At 39.2% G+C, this 22,784-nt stretch overlaps 1 protein-coding gene across 2 annotated transcripts in view; it reads right to left on the reverse strand.

Annotated features, from left to right (window-relative positions):
• KITLG (KIT ligand) overlaps nt 1–18,914 on the reverse strand; it is a 56,840-nt gene extending 37,926 nt beyond the window's left edge. For both annotated transcript variants that reach the window (XM_027680395.1, XM_027680394.1), the window contains exon 1: nt 18,665–18,914. In XM_027680395.1, coding sequence (XP_027536196.1) covers nt 18,665–18,679 — 15 coding nt within the window. In that variant the 5' untranslated portion in view covers nt 18,680–18,914. The remainder of the gene's footprint in view (nt 1–18,664) is intronic.
• Between the last annotated feature and the right edge of the window lie 3,870 nt (nt 18,915–22,784).

Consider the following 22,784-nt stretch of genomic DNA (forward strand, 5'->3'; position numbering starts at 1 on the left):
TAGGAAGCTGCTTAGACTATATGCCAACTTCATTTCATGCAACCTCAGGCCAACTGCTATCATCCTCTACCCCTTGCAGCTCTTCTCCACAGATGCAGAAGCAGCCGGCTGCTCCAGCCAGTGTGCTACTGTTGTACTTGGTGAAGTGCACCGAAACTCCTGCTGAGTTTGGTTTGTGCACTTCAGCTGAAGCCAAGATGAACATGATAAGCAAGAAGTGCAAATTGATATAGAGTTTGCCTTGCAAATCAATGCAATCCAGGTATTTTTTAATTACATTCAGTAAACTACAAAACAGTCTCCTTAATGTGTAAATTAACATATTTATTTTCAATCCCTGCAAGGATACCATTGCAAAATATTTGGCTGTTCTAAAAATGTAGGCTTTGGCTCTTTAAAAATGTTATCTGATCCCCAATAAATTCTGTCCATTCTTTAATCTCACTTGACAGCAAGGCAGCTTCCATGCATCCTAAATCTGTCCTGAATGACAGTCAGTTAGTTTAGTTCCAAATACTGGCAAGTGAAGTTACCAAGAGAGAGGTAGTTATACATGAATGTTGCCTTTGGAACTTGTGTTAATGGCGTCCATATAAGTAAATACATATAATAATCAATCTGGTGGCATTCTAGTTCTATAAAATAACCAGGAGTTTTAAAAGACAAAAGCATTTCAGTTGTAAAATTCCATAACAATCATCCAGGATTGCTACTGAAATTTTTAATTTTTCTATCCAATTTTAGAGTGATAAAGGCCAATACCTACTTGTTCTGTTAACAAAAACACTGAGATTCAAAATACATGCACAGTGAAAATAGAAATAAGCAGAAGATCAGACTTCAGTTGACTCAACAAAACCTTCCATAAACTCCAAAGAGGAAGCTGTCTTTTTTTTTTCCCCTCCTGGCAACTTATTGAAGAGTTTTCTAGCATAGATCCAAAGGTATTTTTAAGTAATTGAAAGGGGAAGGCAATGTAAGGTACAAGATTATCTTTGCAGGGAGGACAAGCTTCTCACACTGTATGGAGATGGATAATCTGACTTCCTCAGGGAATGAAAAGACATTCTCTTAAATAAAGTACCTAATTAAAGATTGTTTCTAAAGATTTATTTCAGAGGTCTTGCATCTTTGCCAAGTTCATGCAAGAAAAGTCCACTATGCTGAATATTCTTTTGAATTATAATGAAAATATATACAAAGTAACCTTTTTTAATCTTAGACCTTCAAGCACCAGTAAAGGAAATTTTGTTACAGACATTCTGCACTGGATCTTTTCCATCTGCTACAAACTACATGGAATTCAGGTTGGAAGAATTATTACACTGACAAAATAAATGAAAAAAATATAATTATCAGGAAGAGTGAAAACAACAGCCATTTTGATGCTGGGCATACACTAAAACTCATGTACATGACGAAAATGTCCTCCCTGGTACTTCATTCTATTCTGTTTCTGAACACTAAATTTTTTTGATAAGACCCCCCAATTGATGCTGTATCTTTATAGGGATATAAATTCAGAACTAATTTCTCTGACCTGCTTGATATGACACCTCATTACAAGAGGATAATTTCTGAACACAAATTAAAACTAGATGCCAGTATAGTTGAGATTAAGTGTGTTTCATCCACCTACCTTAATTGTGTTACATCCTTACAATTACAAGCTTAGACGTGATTACAGAACACTATTTGAATCTCTTGGATATGCCAACACCAGTATAAGCTTTGACAGTGCTGATGGGTGATAATTTTTCACATCAGTATTACACTCTATATTGTGAGACTATTAATATACTGACTTTTGACAGCTGCTGTCTACATTGGTGGTCTAGCAGGGCACTCAGGGTAAGGTGAGAAACAGAGGGTACACTAATGATATAGATAGCATCATGATAAAGATCACAGGATTTAGCACCAGCCATTCTCTTCAGTCCCTCTGTCATTGTGAAGATCTTATGACCAACATCAGGCAAATGTGGTACTCTGTAGTCCATCCAGAAAAGCTCTGGCATCATCTGCTACTAAGGCAAATGATATCAGTAACCTGAATTCCAACATACAGGGCAGTTCTCCTCAACAGGCATTCAGAAGATTGGTATTCTTGGAGCATAAATCTCTTCACTGACTTTATCTGCCACCACTCCAGAGCAGGTATCAGCTTTCAGAGTCAGTGTGGGCTTCAGGTAATTCCTGAAATAGGTAGGCTCCAAATAACAGTTCTGTTATATCCTACTCCTTTGATAAGATAGCGTACATTTTTAATAGGACTGGAGAAAACCAAATAGAGGAGAGGAGTAAAGTGGGAGTGGAGGTAATAATCACAGAATCATTTAGGTTGGAAAAGACCCCTAAGATCATCGAGTCCAACTGTTAACCCAGCACTGCCAAGTCCACCACTAAACCATGTCTCTAAGCACCACATCTACATGGTTTTTAAATATCTTCAGGGTTGAAGACTCCACTTCCCTATGCAGCCTGTTCCAGTGCTTGACCATCCTTTTGGTTAAGAAATTTTTCCTAATGTCCAATCTAAACCTCCCATGGCACAACTTGAGGTCATTTCCTCTTGTTCTATTGCTTGTTACTTACGAGAAGAGATTGACTCTCACCTGGCTACAACCTTCTTTCAGGTAGTTGTAGCAAGTGATAAGGTCTCCCCAAGCCTCCTTTTCCCCAGGCTAAACAACCCAAGCTCATCTTCATAAGACTTGTGCACTAGACCCTTCACCAGCTCCATTGCCCTTCTCTGGACACCATCCAGCACCTCAATGTCTTCCTTGTAGTAAGGGGCCTAGAACTGAACACAGGGTTTGAGGTGAATCTTTGGAAACTGTCCCAGATCTTCACTGTTCTGATGGTTAGAAGCTTTGTGCTATCCAATCTAAGTGTATGACAGTGGTTTATATCAATGTGTTCTTGTGGCAATGCTGCTCCTTTGCTTATATATTTTTACTTCCATCTTTCTGGTTTGTTCTCTTCATGTACTTGTTAAGATCAACCCTGCTATCTGAGTCTTTCTTAAGCATAATTAAAAAGTCTATTTAACTTTCATTTCTTCATGACACAAAAGTGGCATAAACACCCTTCCCCCAAAAAATAATTCATGGAAAATAAACAAAACATTGTCTTTCTCTTACCTCTTCTCAGATTACAAATCGTACTTATTTATTCTCTGCAATACCTTAGTTTCACAGGCTCTCCTCTCTCCGCTTCAGCAAATGTAAATAGAAGATTACCCTAAGCCTTTACTGAGTATTGTTGCAATTGTCACAATGGATGCAGTATCCAGTCAGGTGGTTGCTTTCTAAAGTGAAGATGAGCAAATCAACAGTAAGTCAAGTAACCTTTATATAGGATCCCTCCTCATTATTCAGAGAAGTTTCTCCCATTGATAAGTAACTGCTGGCATAAAAGGTATTCCAAATTTACTTTCATAAAAGCTGGCTTCTTTGGATATATTCCAGACAGTAGCACTTGCATCAACTTAGAAATGTTCAAAACAGGAAATGAGAAGTTTTCACTCTGATCCCCCAAAACCTCAGCTGATAAATTTCAAAATCTGATGTAACATGTATGTTGGTGAGGGAAGTGAGTTTGTATTGTGAAGAGTGTCATGGTCTAACCCTAGATGGCAACTAACCACTACACAGCTGCTCATTCACTCCTCCTCTCCAGCAGGATCAGGGAGAGAATTGGAAGAGTAAAAGTGAGAAAACTCATTGGTTCAAATATAAATAGTTTAATGGGACAGAAAAAGTAGAAAATAATAATGGTAACAGTAGTAATAAAATAATTAGAATATACAAAACAAGTGATGCACAATGCAATTGCTCACCACCTACTGACCAGCCAGTTACCAAGCAGCAGTTGCCCTTAGCCAGCTTTCCCGCCCAGTTTATATGGTAGCTTACCATGTGGCACAGAATATCCCTTTGACTAGCATGGGTCAGCTGTCCTGGCCATGTGCCCTCCCAGCTTCTTGTGCCCTTCCAGCCTTCTTGCTGGCAGGGCATGAGAAGCTGAAAAGTCCTTGACTTAGGGTAAGCACTACTTAGCAACAACTAAAATCATCAGCATGTTGTCAACATTATTCCCATACTAAATCCAAAACACAACACTATACCAGCTACTGGGAAGAAAATTAACTATATTCCAGCTGAAACCAGGACAAAGAGATATTAAAAAAAAAAACCAAAAAACAAATAGATAGTTAGCCAGGCTTGTGGTCAAAAAGTTTTCAACACCAACTATAACATCCATGAAAGAAGGTCATTCTGCTTTTCCACTGCTTTAAATCTTGGATCTTTTGGGAAATACTTAAGAGCTATTTCAGGTTTCCTTCTATCATCAGTAGTGACACCTAAAATTTTGAACATAAGTAATAAAAGCTGTTAGTAGTTTTTTTAGAATTCAAAACATACTTTTGCAAGCACTACTGTAAACAAAAACGATTACCTTGGGGCATGTAACATGGATGATAAGTATTTCACACACACTGATCTACATAACTCAGCTGCAAAAATGGGGCCAGGTTATGGTATTCCATAGTGAAGCCATGCTTCTTCTCACTAGTTTTCATTTCATTGAGAAATTTAATGTATTCCACAATGTCTAATAATGATGTGCTATTCATGATTTAGAAACATAGCTTTACAGATTTAATGCAACGTTTTACAAGTATCTTGTAAATGCTAAGTCAATAGAAGACAGAAGACCTAGTATGTGCCATAAGAGAATGAATGAGGAAAACTCAACATAACAGTGCCTCATTCATTAGAATCAGTTTGAGTTTTAAGATAAATACATAACCCTTTCCACACCAGGCTCTGTTTCCAACAACACATGTTGTTAGGCAATGAAGTCAGCTTCTGGCCCCATAAACAGCCACTGCAGGTATTTTAACAATAATCTATAGTCAATTTTTACAAAAACTGCAAAAAGTTTCAGGTTGTCAGCGGAAAAGATTACAAGCACCTACAGGAAACCTGCTTAAAAGCCAGCATACTGAAAACCAACAAAAGTGAAAAATGAAACCTGCGTCTTCTGACTTTGGTGTTAAGTTTTCATCTTCTTTCATCAGGAGATACAGGAAAATCACTGAGGACTTTCAACATGTTGAATTCATTTGTCGCAACAAAAATTCTGTTCTTCTTTGTACATAGCATTTCTTAGTACAGTAGTTAGCTAATTAATAGCTAGCATAACATCTGTTAGGTTATTTCCCAGGGAAATGTGTAAATTTAAACCTTACCACTCAAAAACTTGGAGCCTATGATTCCATATTTGTCAATAATCAAATAAAGTTTCAATGAGCCCTTCAGAAACAACATTGCTAGGCTTGGATTCTCCCTAAACCTATTTAAAAGGATATATTTTTGAGGTTTCGCTAGATAGTGATTTTGTACTTCTTATCACTGTACCTGGCCAGCTGAGCTAGACATGCTAGTAGTGCCCCAAGAGATGTTTGTGAGAATTATGCAAGTTTATCTCATCTATTTCCAAATAACACAGAGTAAAAGAAAATCAGATTTGAAACATTTTCTGATTGGGGAAAAAAATCCAAACAAAAAAGACCACAACTTTTTCAAGATCCTGATTTCAGCTCAGTTCTCTCATATTTTTTTATGAAGGCTACCCAATAAATAATTTTACTTCCAAAAATGCTCTAAGCTCTCAGACAGCATTTTATTACCTACATAATTTGAATTGTATGTCTTCCTATACACACTCAAAAACAAAGTGAACGATTTAGCTTTAAGGTAATGATCTGTAAAAGGATAGCACAATCTTACATTTACATTGTTATTAGAAAGTAGTATATTAAGAATGGATCTATATTTCTTTGTGAAAAGAATATTTATCCAAAGTGATGGACCAATGGATGAGATTAATCTCAAATGCCTTGAAGCTTGTGGGACTGCTGACAAATCAGGTAAGTGACACATCAAATTAGAAACTAATCTTCAAAACATTTAAGTATGCTTCCAAGACAATGTAAGCACTGGGTAGCCAATAAGCCATTTACCTCAACAAGCTGGAATTACAAACACATTTTGCCTTGTCTTAATTACGCTCGTATATGAGTAAGAAAAAAAATCTACTATATTTTTTTCAAGTTTTTGATCTAAACTGAAAATATTTTCATATGGTAAAAATGTCCTTGTTTTTCAATATTTACTAAAACGTATCATGCCATTGTTAATTTTAAAAGTTCTTTCTGAAATTATTTTCCTGAGTCATAAGCTTTTTTTTTCTTTTTTTAAGAAAGCCAATTGTAAGAATGGCCTTTTTTTTTTTCCCAGGACAATGTAAGTTGAAGATGGCAAAAAATGGGATGGGACTCATCAAAATGCTTCCTTTAACACAAAAAGCCAATGACTGCATTACTGCATCAGAAACTCAAGTATATTTTTGATTCCTATGCACCCCTAAAAGGGGACAACACAATTTTAAATGCTTTTTCCTGTTGATACTGAAGTGCTGTACATGAGTATCTTTCAGGGATAGTATGTGGAAACTCCACTGTTTTTTGATGATTAGAGCTATGCAACATGACAATTTTGCAGAAAATTTTGAGTTCTCACCATTCATAGTCACTTGCTAAAAGAACGATCTTTCAGTATAAATGTGTCAGCTGTCATTATTTTCACATGTAATTTGAGTTCAGCTACAATACATCTTAAAGCATTTTACTTTTATCAAAGCTAAGGGCTGAATTGTTACAGATGGTAATTTTGGCAGATGATTGTATATAAAACTGAGTTTATAATTAGGCCAAATCTGACTTGTACAATTAAGGCAATGACGATTTGGAAAATAAGTGTCAGATCAGTACATGATCGGTCTGGTGGCCAACAAAATCTGAAGAAAGCTGATCATTGACATTTACAGAATATATTGCCTATATGAAAATTTCTTCCTAATCACATGAATTAGAAGATAAACAACCTTTCATGCTCAGAGTGTAAACTCAAGTAACCATGGCTTTTTACCTACTTAAGTGTATAATCCCTTTTTCTTCACTTGAGGTTAATGAGATGGTCTGAAGCAACCTAACATGTTCCTGCTGCTGAGAGAGGGCTCTCAGCATCTTCTTCTCCACAGCTTCCCTCCCTCTGACATTCACCCAACCCCTAAGCAAGTCAGTAAATTCAAAGACAGTGACTAGCCAATTCAGCTCAGAGACAAAAAGTAATCCCTGAGGAATGAGGGGAGAAGGAAATGAGACGTGCAACAATGAGAATATTAGGACTACCTTTTTTGCTAGAAGTGACCCTCAGGCTCAGTCTAACGTATATGAAGCTTTGTTTCAAGTCTTATTATATCTAGTGTCAAAAACCTTTCCAGAGTGGTAATTGTGGGTGAAGGTTGCCCTTTTCAGCATCTTCTGATTTTCAGCTGCGTTAAATATTTATTTGTTCTTGTACCAAGTAATATCCAGCCATCATTCTCTCTACTTCTTCTTGCATATCATCCAGTAGTTTCCTGCCATCAACTTTCAGTCCTCTTCATATGCAAATTGTTCCCACATACTACTTTTGCTTATTTTAGGACCCCTATTTCTCTTTTTTCCAATGGGGAAAACAGAACTTCTTCCAGGGTGGCTAATGATCACCACCATAAAAGCATTGCCCTTTCAAATTTCTTCCTGTTCCTACTGCATCCCATTGTGTTGGCTGATTTGTTCTACTATGGGTACAGCACAGGGATTTTTCACTCATTTTTCCTGACCAAGCATTGCTACAGGAACATTAAAAAAGAGCTTGTAAGTAGCTTTTATAACTATTTGAAACTGCCATTATTAATGTAGTTACAATTAGTTCAAAACATTCCTTCCAAAATGCATCCCCTTGATCTTCAACACAACGAACTCCATTTGCCATCATGCCATCTGTTCTCCTATCTTCTCTAAACCTTAACAAAGTTCCTCAGAATCTCTTTTAGTTTCAATTAACCTGAGTAACTTATGTAGCTTGCACATATTGTCATCAATCTGTGAACCCTCTTACCAGATTGAACTATATGAGGTTAGTGACAATTAGAGAATATTACCTCTTAGGTTTTTGCCATGTTACAAATTAATGACTTATCCCTACACTTTGCTTTCTATCCTAAGTAGTTTTTTCCTCAAACTGTTATGATAAGGGAGTTACAGTATGGGGCTACTTAGGATTTTCTTCTTAGATCTTTATTAAAAAAAAAAAAAAAATCTAAATAAGTAATTTCAATTCTTTCTTCTTATGCATCCATTTTGATACACAAAGATTTTTAGTGCATTGAAAACGTTTCTTTTACAGGAACTGGGCTTTTCTACTCATTTCATTGAACTCTGTTAATATAGAGTTCCTATAATCTTTCTACCAAGGTTGCTGATTTAAATACAGCAAGATCTGCTGACAACACAACAGTAGAGGCAAGCTGGTAAGAAAAATTCTTTTAAACATATTCATTGACTCTAAAGACAAAAACTAAGAGTTAATGTGTTAAGAGTTACTATATACATAAGAAAATTTAAAAACTATAAAAACACCAGGATCACATTTTTTTATGAAGTTAGAAACACCTTGCCTTTATTCTAAATTTAACCTTATATATAATCCCGACTTATAATTTATATCCTCCCCCAAACTTTAGACCTGTTCACACAAACTGTATTTTTAACATCCTGGGGGTTTGTGAGTGGGTTTAGGGTGTTTCTTTCGGTGGTTTTTAGTTTGTTTTTGGTTTTGATTGGCGTTTGTATAGGCTGACAACTACAAACCCCCTCAAAGCGTTTCTGGTATCGGTGTTTCCCCATAATTCTCCTACATTTCCAGGAAGAGCAGGCACATTCCATGATATATACCAACATGCAAGTGCTCTCAGCTTACAGCAAAGAGACAGGATATATCCCGGCTATCTTTGTCATCCTGGAATTGTGACCACAGAATTAAAATGAATGTAATTCAAATGCTGTCTGGATGTTTATGCTTGAGTTATGCTAACTAGAGAGAACTGTAAATATCTAATCTTAAACCTGAATCTCCACCTGTGGTTTTCCTTAAAAAACACAGAAATTGTGGGATAAACATTCTGAAAGAAGTTGAGTCACTCAGTTAGCAGCTTGGTATGACTATGAAGATGCAGATATAACTGGAAAAAAAATTAATCTGAGAAAAAAAAGCTTGCCAAGTCTGTACAGTTTTCAAGAAATATAAATGCCTATTAGATAGACATGCCTATAAAATATAATTCCATTAAATCAGTAACACAGTTAAATACACTGAATCAAAATGTTAGGTATCCTTGCAGCATCTGCAACAATACAACAGAATGCAACATCTTGAAAAAACTGGTATTTTACTTTAATCTTACTGATAATTTTCATAGGAGTTACTTATTAAAAAAATAGGGTTGTAAATTGTGTGTAGTGTGATTACACCCTATAGAGCTTTACACTTCATCAAAAGTATTCATGTGAATTAGAACATGCAGTTGTCAGTAGCAAAATTATTCTGGTACATTTCAACAGCATCCGTGTTACAGATGTGCTGATAGAGAAACTCATACAAATATTGACACAATATGACATGATTTCTTAGATTATTTTTACACCTAGTTCTCAAATGTTTCCTTGGATCACTCTTATTAAAGAACACACATTAAGTTGCCTGGCCTATTATAAAATTTCTTTTGCTTCCTTAATTAGGAAAAGAAAATATCAAAGTCACAGAAAATATAAGCCATCATTAAAAAGATTTGTGTAAGTCTCCACAGAACATACACTTTTTAATGTATATACTGTAAAATTCCAGTAAGACTAGTATTTTCATAACTGATGTCATTTCTTAGCAAGATTACTTGAGTGATATTTGTCAACTTGTACAGAAAAAAAATTCTTCCCAATTTTGTAGGAATTGTGCCATTTACTTTGAAATAAGTAATGGAGTATGCATTTTGAGAAGACGACTATCATAGTGAATAAAGCCAAAAAGAATATAATTGTTTGCTAATTAGCACTTTAAACAGGTACTAGTTCGACGGTAACTGAAATAATGTTCTTGGATGCAATGGACTTGTTTCAACAGAAATTTCAGTAGGATAAAATAGATGAACTTCACATATGTCACCATTTGTAAATGTCAATAACATTACGTTAAAGTGGAAAATGACCAAGAGTACTGTAGACAATCTGACTATTACTGGCAAATATCTAGTTGATCCCTAAAACCCATGTGTGAGAAGAGAAAAAGAAGAAAGACAGGAAATTCACTTCAGTTGATTGAAAGAACTTTTTAGGCCAGAATTTTTTAAAGGTCAAATGAAATCACCGAATCAGGTACTTCTGACATAGTTAGGTAACAAAGTTGCGAGATACAGCAGAAAGCAATAACAATTACTTCTAAAAGGATTGCCTTTGGTGTCAATAAGTATCTGACTTAAATAAAAAAAAAGGGGGGGGGGGCTAGAATTTTCTTAATATATTAAGAAAATTACTGCCTTTACAGAGTAAAAGGTATTGTCACTTCTAGAAATGGTAGACCAATATTTCAGAGGGCTCCTCCAAACTGTAGTAATAGCTGGTGAGTGTCATAATGCAAAAATGTAACACATCCCACAGAACAGTGGATTCATTCTAATCCTGAGACACTTTGTTTTTAAAGATGAGACAAAATACAATAACAACAGGTTATTCAGAGGACTAATATTTGAAGTGGGCCTCAAAAAGATAATGCGAAATAAAAATGGCCACTGGATAGACTCCCATGAAAATATGTAGAGATGAAGCTTATGTGGAGATGAAGCTTAAACTGTATGGGAGAAAAGATGCTGATATACACACCTTCAGTATTTTAGATGCTAGAAGTGCTGAAGTTTGTAAGAGGTGAGAATGCTGACTTAAACACAGTGGAGGCCAGGAAAGGTGCACAAAGAAACAAAGTTAATTTTTTATCCTAAGGGAGAGAGGAGAGAAGCTTGGAGGATAACCAAGTATCCTGTTTAGTAGCCTGAAACAAGGGCTTTCACTGCCCAGTGTTATGCTATTAGTGGAACAAATACCGAAGAAATATATCTAAAGTTTACAACAGACTGCAGTGATGGCCACAATTTTTAGAGACTGCACGGCAAATCTAGCCAGGGATTATAATACAGAAGATCAAAGCAGCTTCAGTGACAGTATTTAAATTTACGATTCATAAGAAAGGTTTGTGTTTCCTTGAAAATGAAGCAATACCCCTCAGAACCATTTAAAGTGGTGTCAGCTACAGTGCTGATAGTTATTGTTATTAGGATGCAAATGCAATCCACACATTGCTGAACCACAGTAACTTGAAAAAGGCAGCAATTATGAATACTGGATATATTTTTGCTCCTTTTTAAAACAACCACCAAAAAGCTCTGTTTATTCAGGAACATATTTTTTAATCTAAATGAAATATGGTGCCAAGCAGTGTTATACAAGCTTCCTAATTTCATTTGGCTGACTAATGTTCCTATTCCTGCGTGCTTCAAAGTAGTAAAAGAAAAACAAATCTCAGGAAGAACTGAAATTCAGATCTGTATCAGTTTAAAGACATAATGCATAGTATTGTCTGCTTGCCATTTAATGCAAAAGACAAATTTTGCTGAGTTCACTTAATAACAAGCAAATGGAGGCTGGAAATTAGAGGGCTGGAACTTAGGACTTCTTTACAATAGACTATTAGCATGTTTAAATTTCAATCTCCCTAAATTTCTAAGCACTTCTTTTAATTTAGTGAATTATTTTGCACGTATACAGCATATTATTAATTTAAATGTATCATGCCTGACTCCTTAGTGCCATACTTCAGTTAGACCACAAAAGTCAGCACCTTGATAACTTACTCCCATTTTATACACAATTATGAAATCTCCATAAAGAGACAGGAATTTTTTTGGATCAACATGAAACAGAGGAAGGAACTTGCCTACACACTTTAAAACTTCTACATTTACAAGCACTGTACAACAATAAACATAATAATATTTATTATTTTATATTAATACTATATATTAATATACTACAGTTTATCTATATATCACATTAACTTTTTTTTAAACAAACCTTTTATATCAGTGTATTACTCCATATTTTCAGTATGTGCTGTATACACATCATTAAGTTCATTCTTTTTTCCAGAAGCAACTCTAACAAAAAAAGTTGCTGCATGGTTTGCAGAGTTCATTTTCTGTTTTAAACAGAGACAGATTGTCAGGACACGCACAACTTAGTTTCACAGTCTGACTTATACTGCCTGAATAACTTTTTCCCAGAAGTAATTAGAAGTCATGTGTTCCTAAACAGACCAAAGAATCCATCCAACAATGATGTATCATGCCGCAAACACAAATGGAAGACATACCTTGGTCTGCTCCTATCAAGGAAGCGCAAGGTAGTGAGAAAAATTACAAAATAGTGGCATTCATTTTGGAGGAAAGACACTGGAAGATTATCAGTACAAGTAATCCTGACTACACCGAGTAGAGAGATTCCAGACTGAGCAAATGCAGAATGTAGGTCCACAATAAATACACTCATATTCTTAACATATTTCTAAAGCTATACTTAGGGTGCTTCTAAAGCCATACTTAGGGTGCTTCTTAAAGTATATCTAAAGAAGAGATGATAAAGCTAATTGGACTAAACTTATCCCTGGCCTTAACTGTCAGTGAACTTATATCCCTGGAACTGATGTTAACAGAACAAATGAAAAGCAGAGGACCTGCTAAATAAGGCACTGGATGAGGGTTTACTGTCACTGAGACAGTTAAGGTAATTGCATGGAAGCCAGGTTCAGTCACATAGGACTGGGAAAGCTACATGAACAGACAGGACTGACAGACTGATATTTTTAGACTCTAACTTGAAAATGCTTAAATCTTTCCGAATGGAGGTTCAGAGGGTGGCGTGATTCACAATCTGTGAATTCGGAGTTGTTGTCTGAAATACAGATCTCCCCACATTCCTAGCTCATATGTAAGCCACCCTCAAGACTGAACAAATAAACCTTCAACATAACAGCTTCAACAAGACAAACTAGATAGTAGAACCTTCCCAGAGACCTAAGAGGCTACTCAAAAAAAGATGTGAACCTGTCTCTCTCTCACTTCAGTGAGTATGCTCATGTAAATTCTTCTAGATTAGCTTTTTTCTGTCCGTATTGAATCAAAGATGTTCGCAAACCCAGAGGTGATCTCTGTACACTCATCCTATTGTGACAACGCAGCCTAAACCTACAGGCTTTGCAGAGCATCAGTCTAAGCTAAAGTCTGTAGCCCACCCCTGCCCCAACTCCAAGACTGCTAGCACTCCCCCCTCTCTGACTTTCTAGCTCTGCTGCCCAAAATCAGTGAAAAGTCAGTGAAGTACTCAGAATAGTACTGAGATATCCAGCTGGACTCCTAGAAACGCTTCACTGGAACATTAAGAAATACAGTGTGAATGACTGTTATACAGGTAGGAGAATGGGTAGGTTTTGTGGCTTGGGCTAAATATGATCTTGAGTGTCCTGAACCTGATCTTCTCCATCCAGTGGGTTTTACAGCAAAAAATGGAGAAAAGTAACCAAGTACTGCAGTCCCTGTATGCTTACAAGTGCTCTTTAGCAGCAGAGAAAGTTTAGTGCTAGGAGGTAAGTAAAAGCTGGGTCTACAGAAACCTGCTTGAGAGATCCTTCCAGGAGCACTGGCCACAGTGAACTAGTGATCAGCTATTGGGTCTACAAGGGAGAAGCCTACACTTGATCCCCCAAGCCTGCACCAGCTGGTCTCACTTCAAGCGGTGATGAAATAGTTGGAAGCTCAGGATTTACCCACTTTGCAAAACAGTGTGCTCCAAAGCACGGCTGCAAAGCTGTGAGAACCACAAGGGCCTTCTTCAGGCAATACCTGCAGTGACATCTTAGACCTGATGCTATTTTCACCTTGCACTCAAAATTAGGTCTGCTCCACACAGCAACAATAATGGCAAAATGCATACAGAGCAGAAAATTCCTAATCAGATTTAAAATCATTACCACATCCTTCTACCTTGTATAATTTAAACATGGTTTAAACTGAAACAGGAACCAATTGTTCACTCAGTCGTTATTAGATAACAATAGGAAATTAGATGAAAATTTATTTCCTATATTAATGTGATCCAAAGTGTTCATTAATCTGAATTCCTAAAATGGCTTGTATTTAGACATACAGTAGGAATAATGTCTTCATTAGTATATGTACTGTCATCGACCTCTTGATATTATGGATGCTACCAGCTTGAATCGAATAAAATACTTAACACTATTTTTGTTTTCTCATCTTTTCCTTTACACACTAATAGATGTCTGACACTATTTACATTTGTCAATAAGTAAAACCATCCAGCAAAGAAGTTTGTATTTCATGTGCTCCCTGCAGCCAGTAATTTCAGCATCGGTGATATTTACAAAAGTCGGTTTTGCAGGTTTACATATGACTGGGTAGGCAATACAAGCACGGGACAAACAATAAAATTAAAGAGAAATGTTACCCTTCTCCACTTACCTTACATTTGTCCATCTCCTTTTCCCACAAACACACGAAGAAAAAAACAACCAACCAAAAAAAAAAAACCCCAAGCAGATTTACAGTGTTTAAAAGGCTGACTAACCTCAGGTTTGGGCGAAAACAAGCACTTTCGTTTTCATGTCAGCTCCCACAACACTCAAATGGAATTCCGTAGAGAGATTTTTCCTGCCTTGCTTCAAATAAATGGGTGTTGTGTTTATATACTGCATACTGAGCATTGCCCGTCCAAAGCCAAGGGCTGCATCTTGCCAACTCTAAACTTTTGTACAATATGGCAATTACATGAGCCAGCATACCATTAAATCACACAACAAAGCTTGGAGAATGACACTGTCAGCTTACAGAACTGTACCTAAGGACTAACATTCAGTGCATAAAAGGAGAAACTAGATTTCAGTGCAATGGCAGAACTGGGTCAGTGGCCTCAGTTTAGATTACAAAGCCAAGTGCCAAATAGTTCACAAAGATAAAAACTTGCAGGCTCACAATACAAGCAGGTGAAGAAAAAAAATAAATAGAAAGATCACTAAACACGCCTTACAAAATGCCCCCCCCCTCCCCCCCTCCTTGAGTCTTCCAGGTCATCTGCTGTTTATTCCCCATATGACTCTTTATTCCAGGATCTTCCTTCCAGCTGCAGTACTCACAAACTGGCATCACTTAAGCAGAGTCAAAATAAAGGGATCAGAGGAGACGTAGTCCATTGCTCAATGTGAATAGCACAGCATCTTTCTGGCTGCAGCAAATTCTCTTTTTCTATCTAATGAGCAGCAGATCTATACCTCGAAATGAGCTCCAAATGTCTTCCAGTGCCTAATGTTCGGGGTTTTTTTTGCAGAATGAGCAAGAAAGAATGGTGATCAGAGCACATTATTTCCCCTAAAAGTAAGCTTGCACCAAGGTATCAGGTATCTGCTTTGCGTTTCTGATTTAGCCTGCTCATATGAAACTGGAATGGGCAATTTGTGTCTAATTCTTTTTCCAGATACTGGTCCAAAATAATTTCTACACAGGCTTCCACCTCAGTGACACAAGCATACTACAGACAAGACAGCCTAAGAACAACTAGCAATAATGTGCACGTTCAGAGGTAAAAAGTTGAGCTGAGATCAAAGACGTTTTTAATACTGATGTTTCTAAGAGGATGTGCTTCTAAGTCACTGCAGATCAAGTGCCTGAACCATGTATCTGTGATACCTTAACATCAGCAGCCTTCAGAGCTACCCCATAGGTGACCCCTCTTTGCAGCATATTTCTTAGTAACTTAATCCTATTTAGATTGTCTTCAAATCAAACAATGAACAAGCAAATCAGAAAACTGCTACACCTTTTTGCAAGATCATATCATACTAGCATCACTCATCTTGTTTTATACAAAATGTAAAAGGCTGTACAGACATCAGTGATATTTTATTTTTTTTAATATTAGCATGCAAAAGGACATAAACTCACTTCTGATAATAGTTTTAATTACTAAGTATATAAGCCTGCAAATCCTCTCATCCAAGTAATCCTTCAATAAGATTAATTCATGGAAATAGCCCCATTGAAAAAGGATTTGTATGACTAGACCCTAAATGCTTAATCACATTTTAAAGACATTACAACTTTAAAAAAAAAAAAATCCAGGTGTTGGTATGTTTAAAACAGGGGGGTTATATGTCTATCAAATTACATAGTTTCAAAAACATCACTTCTAGAACTGACACTTGGGGAACATGCTTCTGTAGTTCCAGTGGTTTCTCAAGTTAAGACTGATTTAAACAAAGGGACCAACCGGCTCACTTTGAGTCTAGCATTCAGCACAACTTTTCTTTCAGTGCTTTCATTGCACTGATGTATGACTCAGCTACTCCTTCAGCTGCACTAGTTATATATTATCCCTGTGCAACATTACCTTAAACATCAGAATCCCTGAGTTATTTTAAGCACTATCCAGGCATTACCAAGTCTTTTCAAGACTCAGTGTTGTTGTGGTTTTTGCTTTCTGTACTATGTCTATTGCAGAATATTTTATTATAAGAAATATTAACTTCTTTCCTGGCTTCCTGATCCTGTTCTTTTCACTATGCCAGTTACGAGTCTAGACAATGACCCAAGTAGCCACAGGACAGCATATAGATTAAGATTTACTTTAATGTGTCGAGTGCCCCCATGTGCTTAAGTATACCTTCTTGTGCCTACTTCACTTGCTCTCTCTCTTTGCATAGGGTCTTCATGATTTTAATGGAAAGTCTTCTTGAAGTATCTCCTGCTCTGATCCCCTAGGAACAATTAATGGTTTGGTATCACATTTGTTTGCTAATCCTGAAAATATAGGAAATAACCCTTTGGAGAAGTAGGAGTCTGTCACTGCATCCAAAAAGCAGGAAGTGTAACTGCTTGAAGGCTGACAGATGCTTCACCACCATGACAAGAAACTGTTCCATAGGCTACGGTTTGTGAGCCCCTGAGTCAAGCCATATGGTCCTGAATGCCAAGACTGCCTTTCTTTCCCAGTTTATTGGGAGAGAGGGATTGTTCCTGCTTTGCTCTAAATTTGCAGAAGTACTCCATTGATTTTTAAAAGTTTACAGTTTGAATATAATAAAACACTTGACTGCTTGCACTCATAAATCCTCATTCATTTGCTGAACATTTTTCTTTCATGAAAGAAACAGCCCTACTTGTATGCTTCCATGGGCTAGGATAGCAATCTTGTGATTTTATTGCTATCCATTCCAATATTAAATGAACGCATATAACTAAACACACATAAACATGGCTCTCAGACTTTAAGAGGTCCTTCACAATTAATAATCTATTCAGCATATTTAAATACACTTGTATATAGGGTCTGAAACAACAACTTTGAGGTACAAGACATCTTTAGTAATCTAGTGGGAATAACAGCAATGCATATACACTGCTAAAAATCAGAGCTGATAATTTAAGATAAAACTTAAATTTATGCTGTACTTCAGCATCACAGAAATTAAGTCTTCTGGTAATAACTCCTTAAACATGGGTACATTCTCCAGTGCTTTGGCCAGCTGAGATTTAAATATTTCAGAAAGTGACTATTTCTAATTCCTGTCATCTCTTGATAAATTATTTAACTGCCCAAAATACTTCAGAAAGGTCTTTCACTTTCTTTTAAAATATGTTCTGTCTTTTCCAATGACTGCATGCTGAGGTATCTTCAGGCTACTGGTGTGTAGGCGACCCAGCAGTTGTCAAGAAACAGACGGAAGCAAAAAGTATCTTGCTTCTAACCAAGAAGAAAAGGGGGAGGCAGAAACCTCCAGCGCGGAGGCAGCGGTGTGCGTGTCCATGCATTGTTCTCTCCCGGAGCAGTCCTGGCTCTCGCTAGGGTCTACCAGGATTGAGGGTATCGGCACCTTGCAAAGACCAGCCTTAAACTTTCTCCCTTTAGAGTTTCCCTGAGCTGCTTCTTGTTACAATTTTCCACTCGTGTCTGTCTCTATACTTCTTTCTAAAAACCGGACAGCATAGCAACTGAAATCTCTAGAGAACCTGGAGAAATAATGGCAGGGGCCGACGCCGAGGCACTGAGCGGCACTTCCCGGCGGGATGCGGGAGGGTGAGGGACGGAATGCCAGGGTTCCTACAACACCCACCCGGCGCCGCACGCTGGGGCAGCGTGCGGGGAGACACCGAACACCGCAGCCACGGCGCTGCTGCCCCCGATTATTTCGTGTTCTCGCACTCGCCCGGGTAACACAGACAACTGATTTATTACGGCAATTTTCCCCGCTGCCTTCCGAGGTCTCCTAAGTCTCGGCAGACGGTTCGGCCGCTTGCTACAACTTTTCCACAGGCTGCGGGCGCCGAGGGCAAGACCGAGTGATAAATTCTTTTCTCCCCCCCAGCTCGCTCCCCCAAGCTGCTCACCCACTGCAGCGGTTCTCACCTCGGCGTCCCTCACCTCTCGGGCAGCCCGGGAGCCACAGCCCTCGCCGACCCCCGCGGACGCGCACTCTCTACGGGTCGGCTGCCCCGGGTCGCGCAGCCCCTCTGCCCCAGCCGCCCCCGGCCCCGCTCCGCCGCGGAGCAGGTGGGTGTCCCCAGCCTCCCCCCGCCGACGAAGCCTGGCCGCACTCACTTGTGCCTTCTTCATAAGGAACGGCAGCGCTGCAGTCCAGCCCAGCCGGCCGTGTGCAAACTCCCTTCAGCGGAACTGTAGCTCCAGCATAATGCAGCAGCCGATAGTCCACGCATTGGGGTTGCCCACGGCGAGCCCCGCGCTGCCTCCGCCTGTCCCGCCGCCGCTCTCCGCGCCCCGCTGCGCCCCCTCCCCACGACCTGAACGTCTGCGCTGACTGAAAGCACAACCAGACCCCGGCCAGGTCTTTTTATATCTCCGATCTGCCTCCAGCAGCGGCGGCGGCAGCCCAGGCAGGACACGCCTTTCCCCACCCTCCCTCCCTCTCTCCCTACCGGAGGACCGGGAGGCCAGGCAGACCCTGCGGGGCGGGGGAAACCCGAGTTAACTTGGGCGAAGTTGGAGGCAGGAACAAGCCGAGCCTGCCCCTTGCCAGCGCCCGAGGGGAGTGGGGTCGCGGGCGGGCCGCCACGGGTAGCGGCGGGCGGGGATGCGGGGAGGGCGGGGAGCGTGCGGGGCGGGGAGCGCCGGGTACAGGCCCCGTGGGGGTGGGTGCAGAGGGCTTCTCCCGCCCTGTGCCCCGTTGGCTCGGTGGTGCCCGCGAGAGGTGACTGCAGCCGACCGCGGCGGAGCGGGGCGGGGATCTCTGACCTCCCTCGCGGTGGGCTGTGGCAGCTCGCAGAGGAGCCGCCGCGGCACTCGAGGTCAGCCAGGCTGGCGGCGCCGAGCCCTTGGACTGGGTCCCCCCACTCACGCTGGTAAGAAGAGGGGTGTCCCTGGCGGGACCCGCCGCCGGGCGCCACCTCGGCCCGGGACGAGAGGGCAGCAGGCTCGGAGACTGGCGGAGCTTCCAGCACTGCCCGGTGCTTCAGCGCAGCAGCCGCTGGAGCGGCGCGCAGAGCCGGGAGGCAGTCCCGGCTTTGCTATGGCCATTTCAACGCTGCCTTCCCATAATCGGTGAATGCAGTTAGGTACTGGGATGAGCGTTTCAGCTGGAGTTTAGAAGCTCCTCTTACTTGCTCCAGCCACAGAAAAAATTGTTGAGCAGTGCCTCCTAACGCTTCCGTTAAAGATGATCTTGCAGACTTTTTCACATGCTATTACAGTTTGCATCCTGTGTAAATAATGTATTAGTGTTGGGTGTGGAAAAGCGACGCACAACTTTTACACGCACAACTTCTACTACGTGGGGTCTTCTGGCAAATCCATCACAGCAGTAGCCACAGAATTTGAATCTTCTTTACAGAAAACAGTTCCGAGGTTAGTATGAATTAAATCTTAAGCGTGCATTGAATGAAAGTAGAGCAGTTTATGGAACTAGTATTTCCTGAGACAGTGATGCTTGGTGAAAATTTAAAAGAACATTAACAAAAAGAATAGTCTGCCCAAGTCAATGGTCATTTCCTAAGGGAGATTAGGTATGCTCGGAGTACACAGTAAGAGATTTCATTAGAAAAGTTTGTCTAATTTTCACCTAGAATTAATGATAAATTTTTAAAAGGCCATATTTCTGCCAAAGTAAAGGTGAGCTGTTCAGGTACAGAAAGATTTTAAACCCATCCCCAACTCTGCTATGTATTTGAGTTTCATAGTAGAGCAGATAAACAACTAATCTCTTTTTGCTTTTACATCCAATCCAGAAAAATAGGTCGATAATTTTCTTTAAAGCATGACAGTACTGATTAATTCTTTTTTTTTTCATTTCTTGATTATTACTGTGATGAATTACCTTGGAGTTCTTGTGTTACTCTCTGAGCTTTGTCAGACTGTTTTATACATATATAGTAATAGTCTCTTTTTCTAAAGCAATACACAACCAGTGTAAGGGAGGAAGCCTGTAACAACAAAAAACATCAAGGACTTCACTCACTGAAAGGACAGTTTGTATATCACCTAGTAGTGATCAATCAAAGCAGCTTCCACAGTCTACACATTTAGCAAATAGGGCCAGGAAATTCAAATGTTATGGCATAATTCCTCCTTAGAACAGATGACCAGTTTAATCTCCTGGGGAGAAGCCCTGGAAAGTGTGAAAGAGCAGTCTGTCATAGCAGATACCTACCTTATGGAAAACAGTTCTGGTCTTTCTCTGCCTTGAGAGAATGGGCCAAATTAAGTTTCTTTACTACCCTGACATCATGCACCTTTTCTCTCTATCCTGATCCAACTTCTTGAACCTGCCCTTATGTTTAACCAAGCCCAGCTATAGTGGAATAATGCCCTTTTCATTTGTTCTTTGTGCTGGCAATTTGTAAGTGTATTACTGCTGACATTGTCCTCAGTTTCATTTGGGAAGTCTTTTCTATGAAGTTCAGAATTTAATAGTTTAAACTCATTAATAACTTATGTCCACAACCCATAAGAAAGCACGATTTTATTAGTCTTGCCCATTTCCAACATAGTACCAACTTTTGACTTACCAGGTGAGAACTAATTAGCCATAGACTATTAGTGCATTGAGCGGTAGGCTTCCAAAGCACAATTGCAAACTTCATTCTGTCTTTTATGGCCTACCTCATTTGCATTTCTAAATGCTTGAGAGTGAGTACAGGCCCCTGTCATAGTTTTCTGAAAACCTGTTCCTTCACAGAAAACAGTCTTGGTCATTCCAGCTCTTCGCAGGATTTAGTTTCACCCATTCAGCAGGATTGTCCTCACCAGGAATGCTCTTCAGCATACATGGAAATACCAGCAACTGAAAATTAAGCCTATCCGGTCTAGCATGAATGGGAGACCCTCACCATCTTTTCCAGCTGAGAAATGGCTGTTAAGTGCTGCTTATTCTGGAATTTTATGGAATATCTGCAGTGCTTTCTATAGCTCTAGCTCTGAAAAGAATGACCCCACTCAGTCTGTTGATAGCTTGGCTGCTGGCTGGAACAGCTGGAATTTGGGAATATGCAGAATCACATCCAGCCTCGGCCACTGAAATTGCTGGATTAAAAAGTGTTCTGTATCAGCTTGGAAAACTGAAAAATTTCTTCTATGAAACCATTTAAACTGTGAAGGTAAACACCAGTGTGTGTGTACTAGAAAGATAGAGCACTAATCCAATCTAATTGGTTACAGATTCTGAGCATGTGGAGGCTTTGCTGGCACAGAGGCCCAGTCTGTAGCATTAGCTCAGTTAATTCCCCTGTCCCTGGTCTCTTTTAAGGACGTGGAGTACTAAGTACCAGCTTTCTTAACCTACATGAGGCACATAGAAATAAAAAATAAGTGTTAAAATTTGGTTATGTAGAGACAAGAAACTCAAAAGATGCCCTCAAAGTTTTTTAGGTTTTATTTACAAAAGTACCTAATTATAGAGGGGAAAACTTCTCCATGGAAAAGAAAAATCTTGCAAATTTGTAAGATCTACAGAAAATTATGTGAGTTGCTTTGACATTGAGGAAGTACATAGGGATAACTATCTCCTTAGGAGATCTTCTCTATCTTTGATACCATAAAATGTTCTAGTGTTATTCTGTGATTGAGAACTCCTTTATTCTAATCTCAGAGCACAAGCATAACTGAGTGTTAATACTTTAATATTGAATCAAAGAACATATTTTGAATTTCTAATTGAGCCTTCTTATGCTTAATGGTTACCAAAGTGACTGTTGGTTTCTTTTGAGCATCATACATCCTTTATACAAACAACAGAACTTCTGCAGTTATTCAATATCACTAATCAGTAAGTGATACACCACTGTGTGTGGAGCCACTTTTAGTTATTTGACTGCCATAAGAGCACAGGATTCAGGTGCATTTTTTTCATTCATGTGACCTGGCTTTAAAGCTTGATTTGCAAAAGGAGCTTCTACATAACTGATTCTTCATAATGTATTAGTACAGACTGGGTTTTTAGGGATAATGATGTTATTATATGATAAAATCACTAGCTGGCCAGTTCATTTGGCAGACTAATTGGCAGACTAGCTCTAAGGACCTAAAAAGCACAGTTGTCTGTCTCAAACACTTAGGGCCACAGAAGGACTTTGCCATGAGACAGGCACAGAATACAGCAACAGGATCATGCTAATTCCAAGCCTGCCAGAGACAAGATCTGGTTAGTACATCCTGGTTAACACATCCAGACAAAAATTCCCACTGTGGCAAATTGTGTAAAGAAGCAACT

Source organism: Neopelma chrysocephalum, unplaced genomic scaffold, assembly GCF_003984885.1.
Source record: "Neopelma chrysocephalum unplaced genomic scaffold, ASM398488v2 Primary Assembly neopelma1_59, whole genome shotgun sequence".
NCBI classification, from domain to species: Eukaryota; Metazoa; Chordata; class Aves; order Passeriformes; family Pipridae; genus Neopelma; species Neopelma chrysocephalum.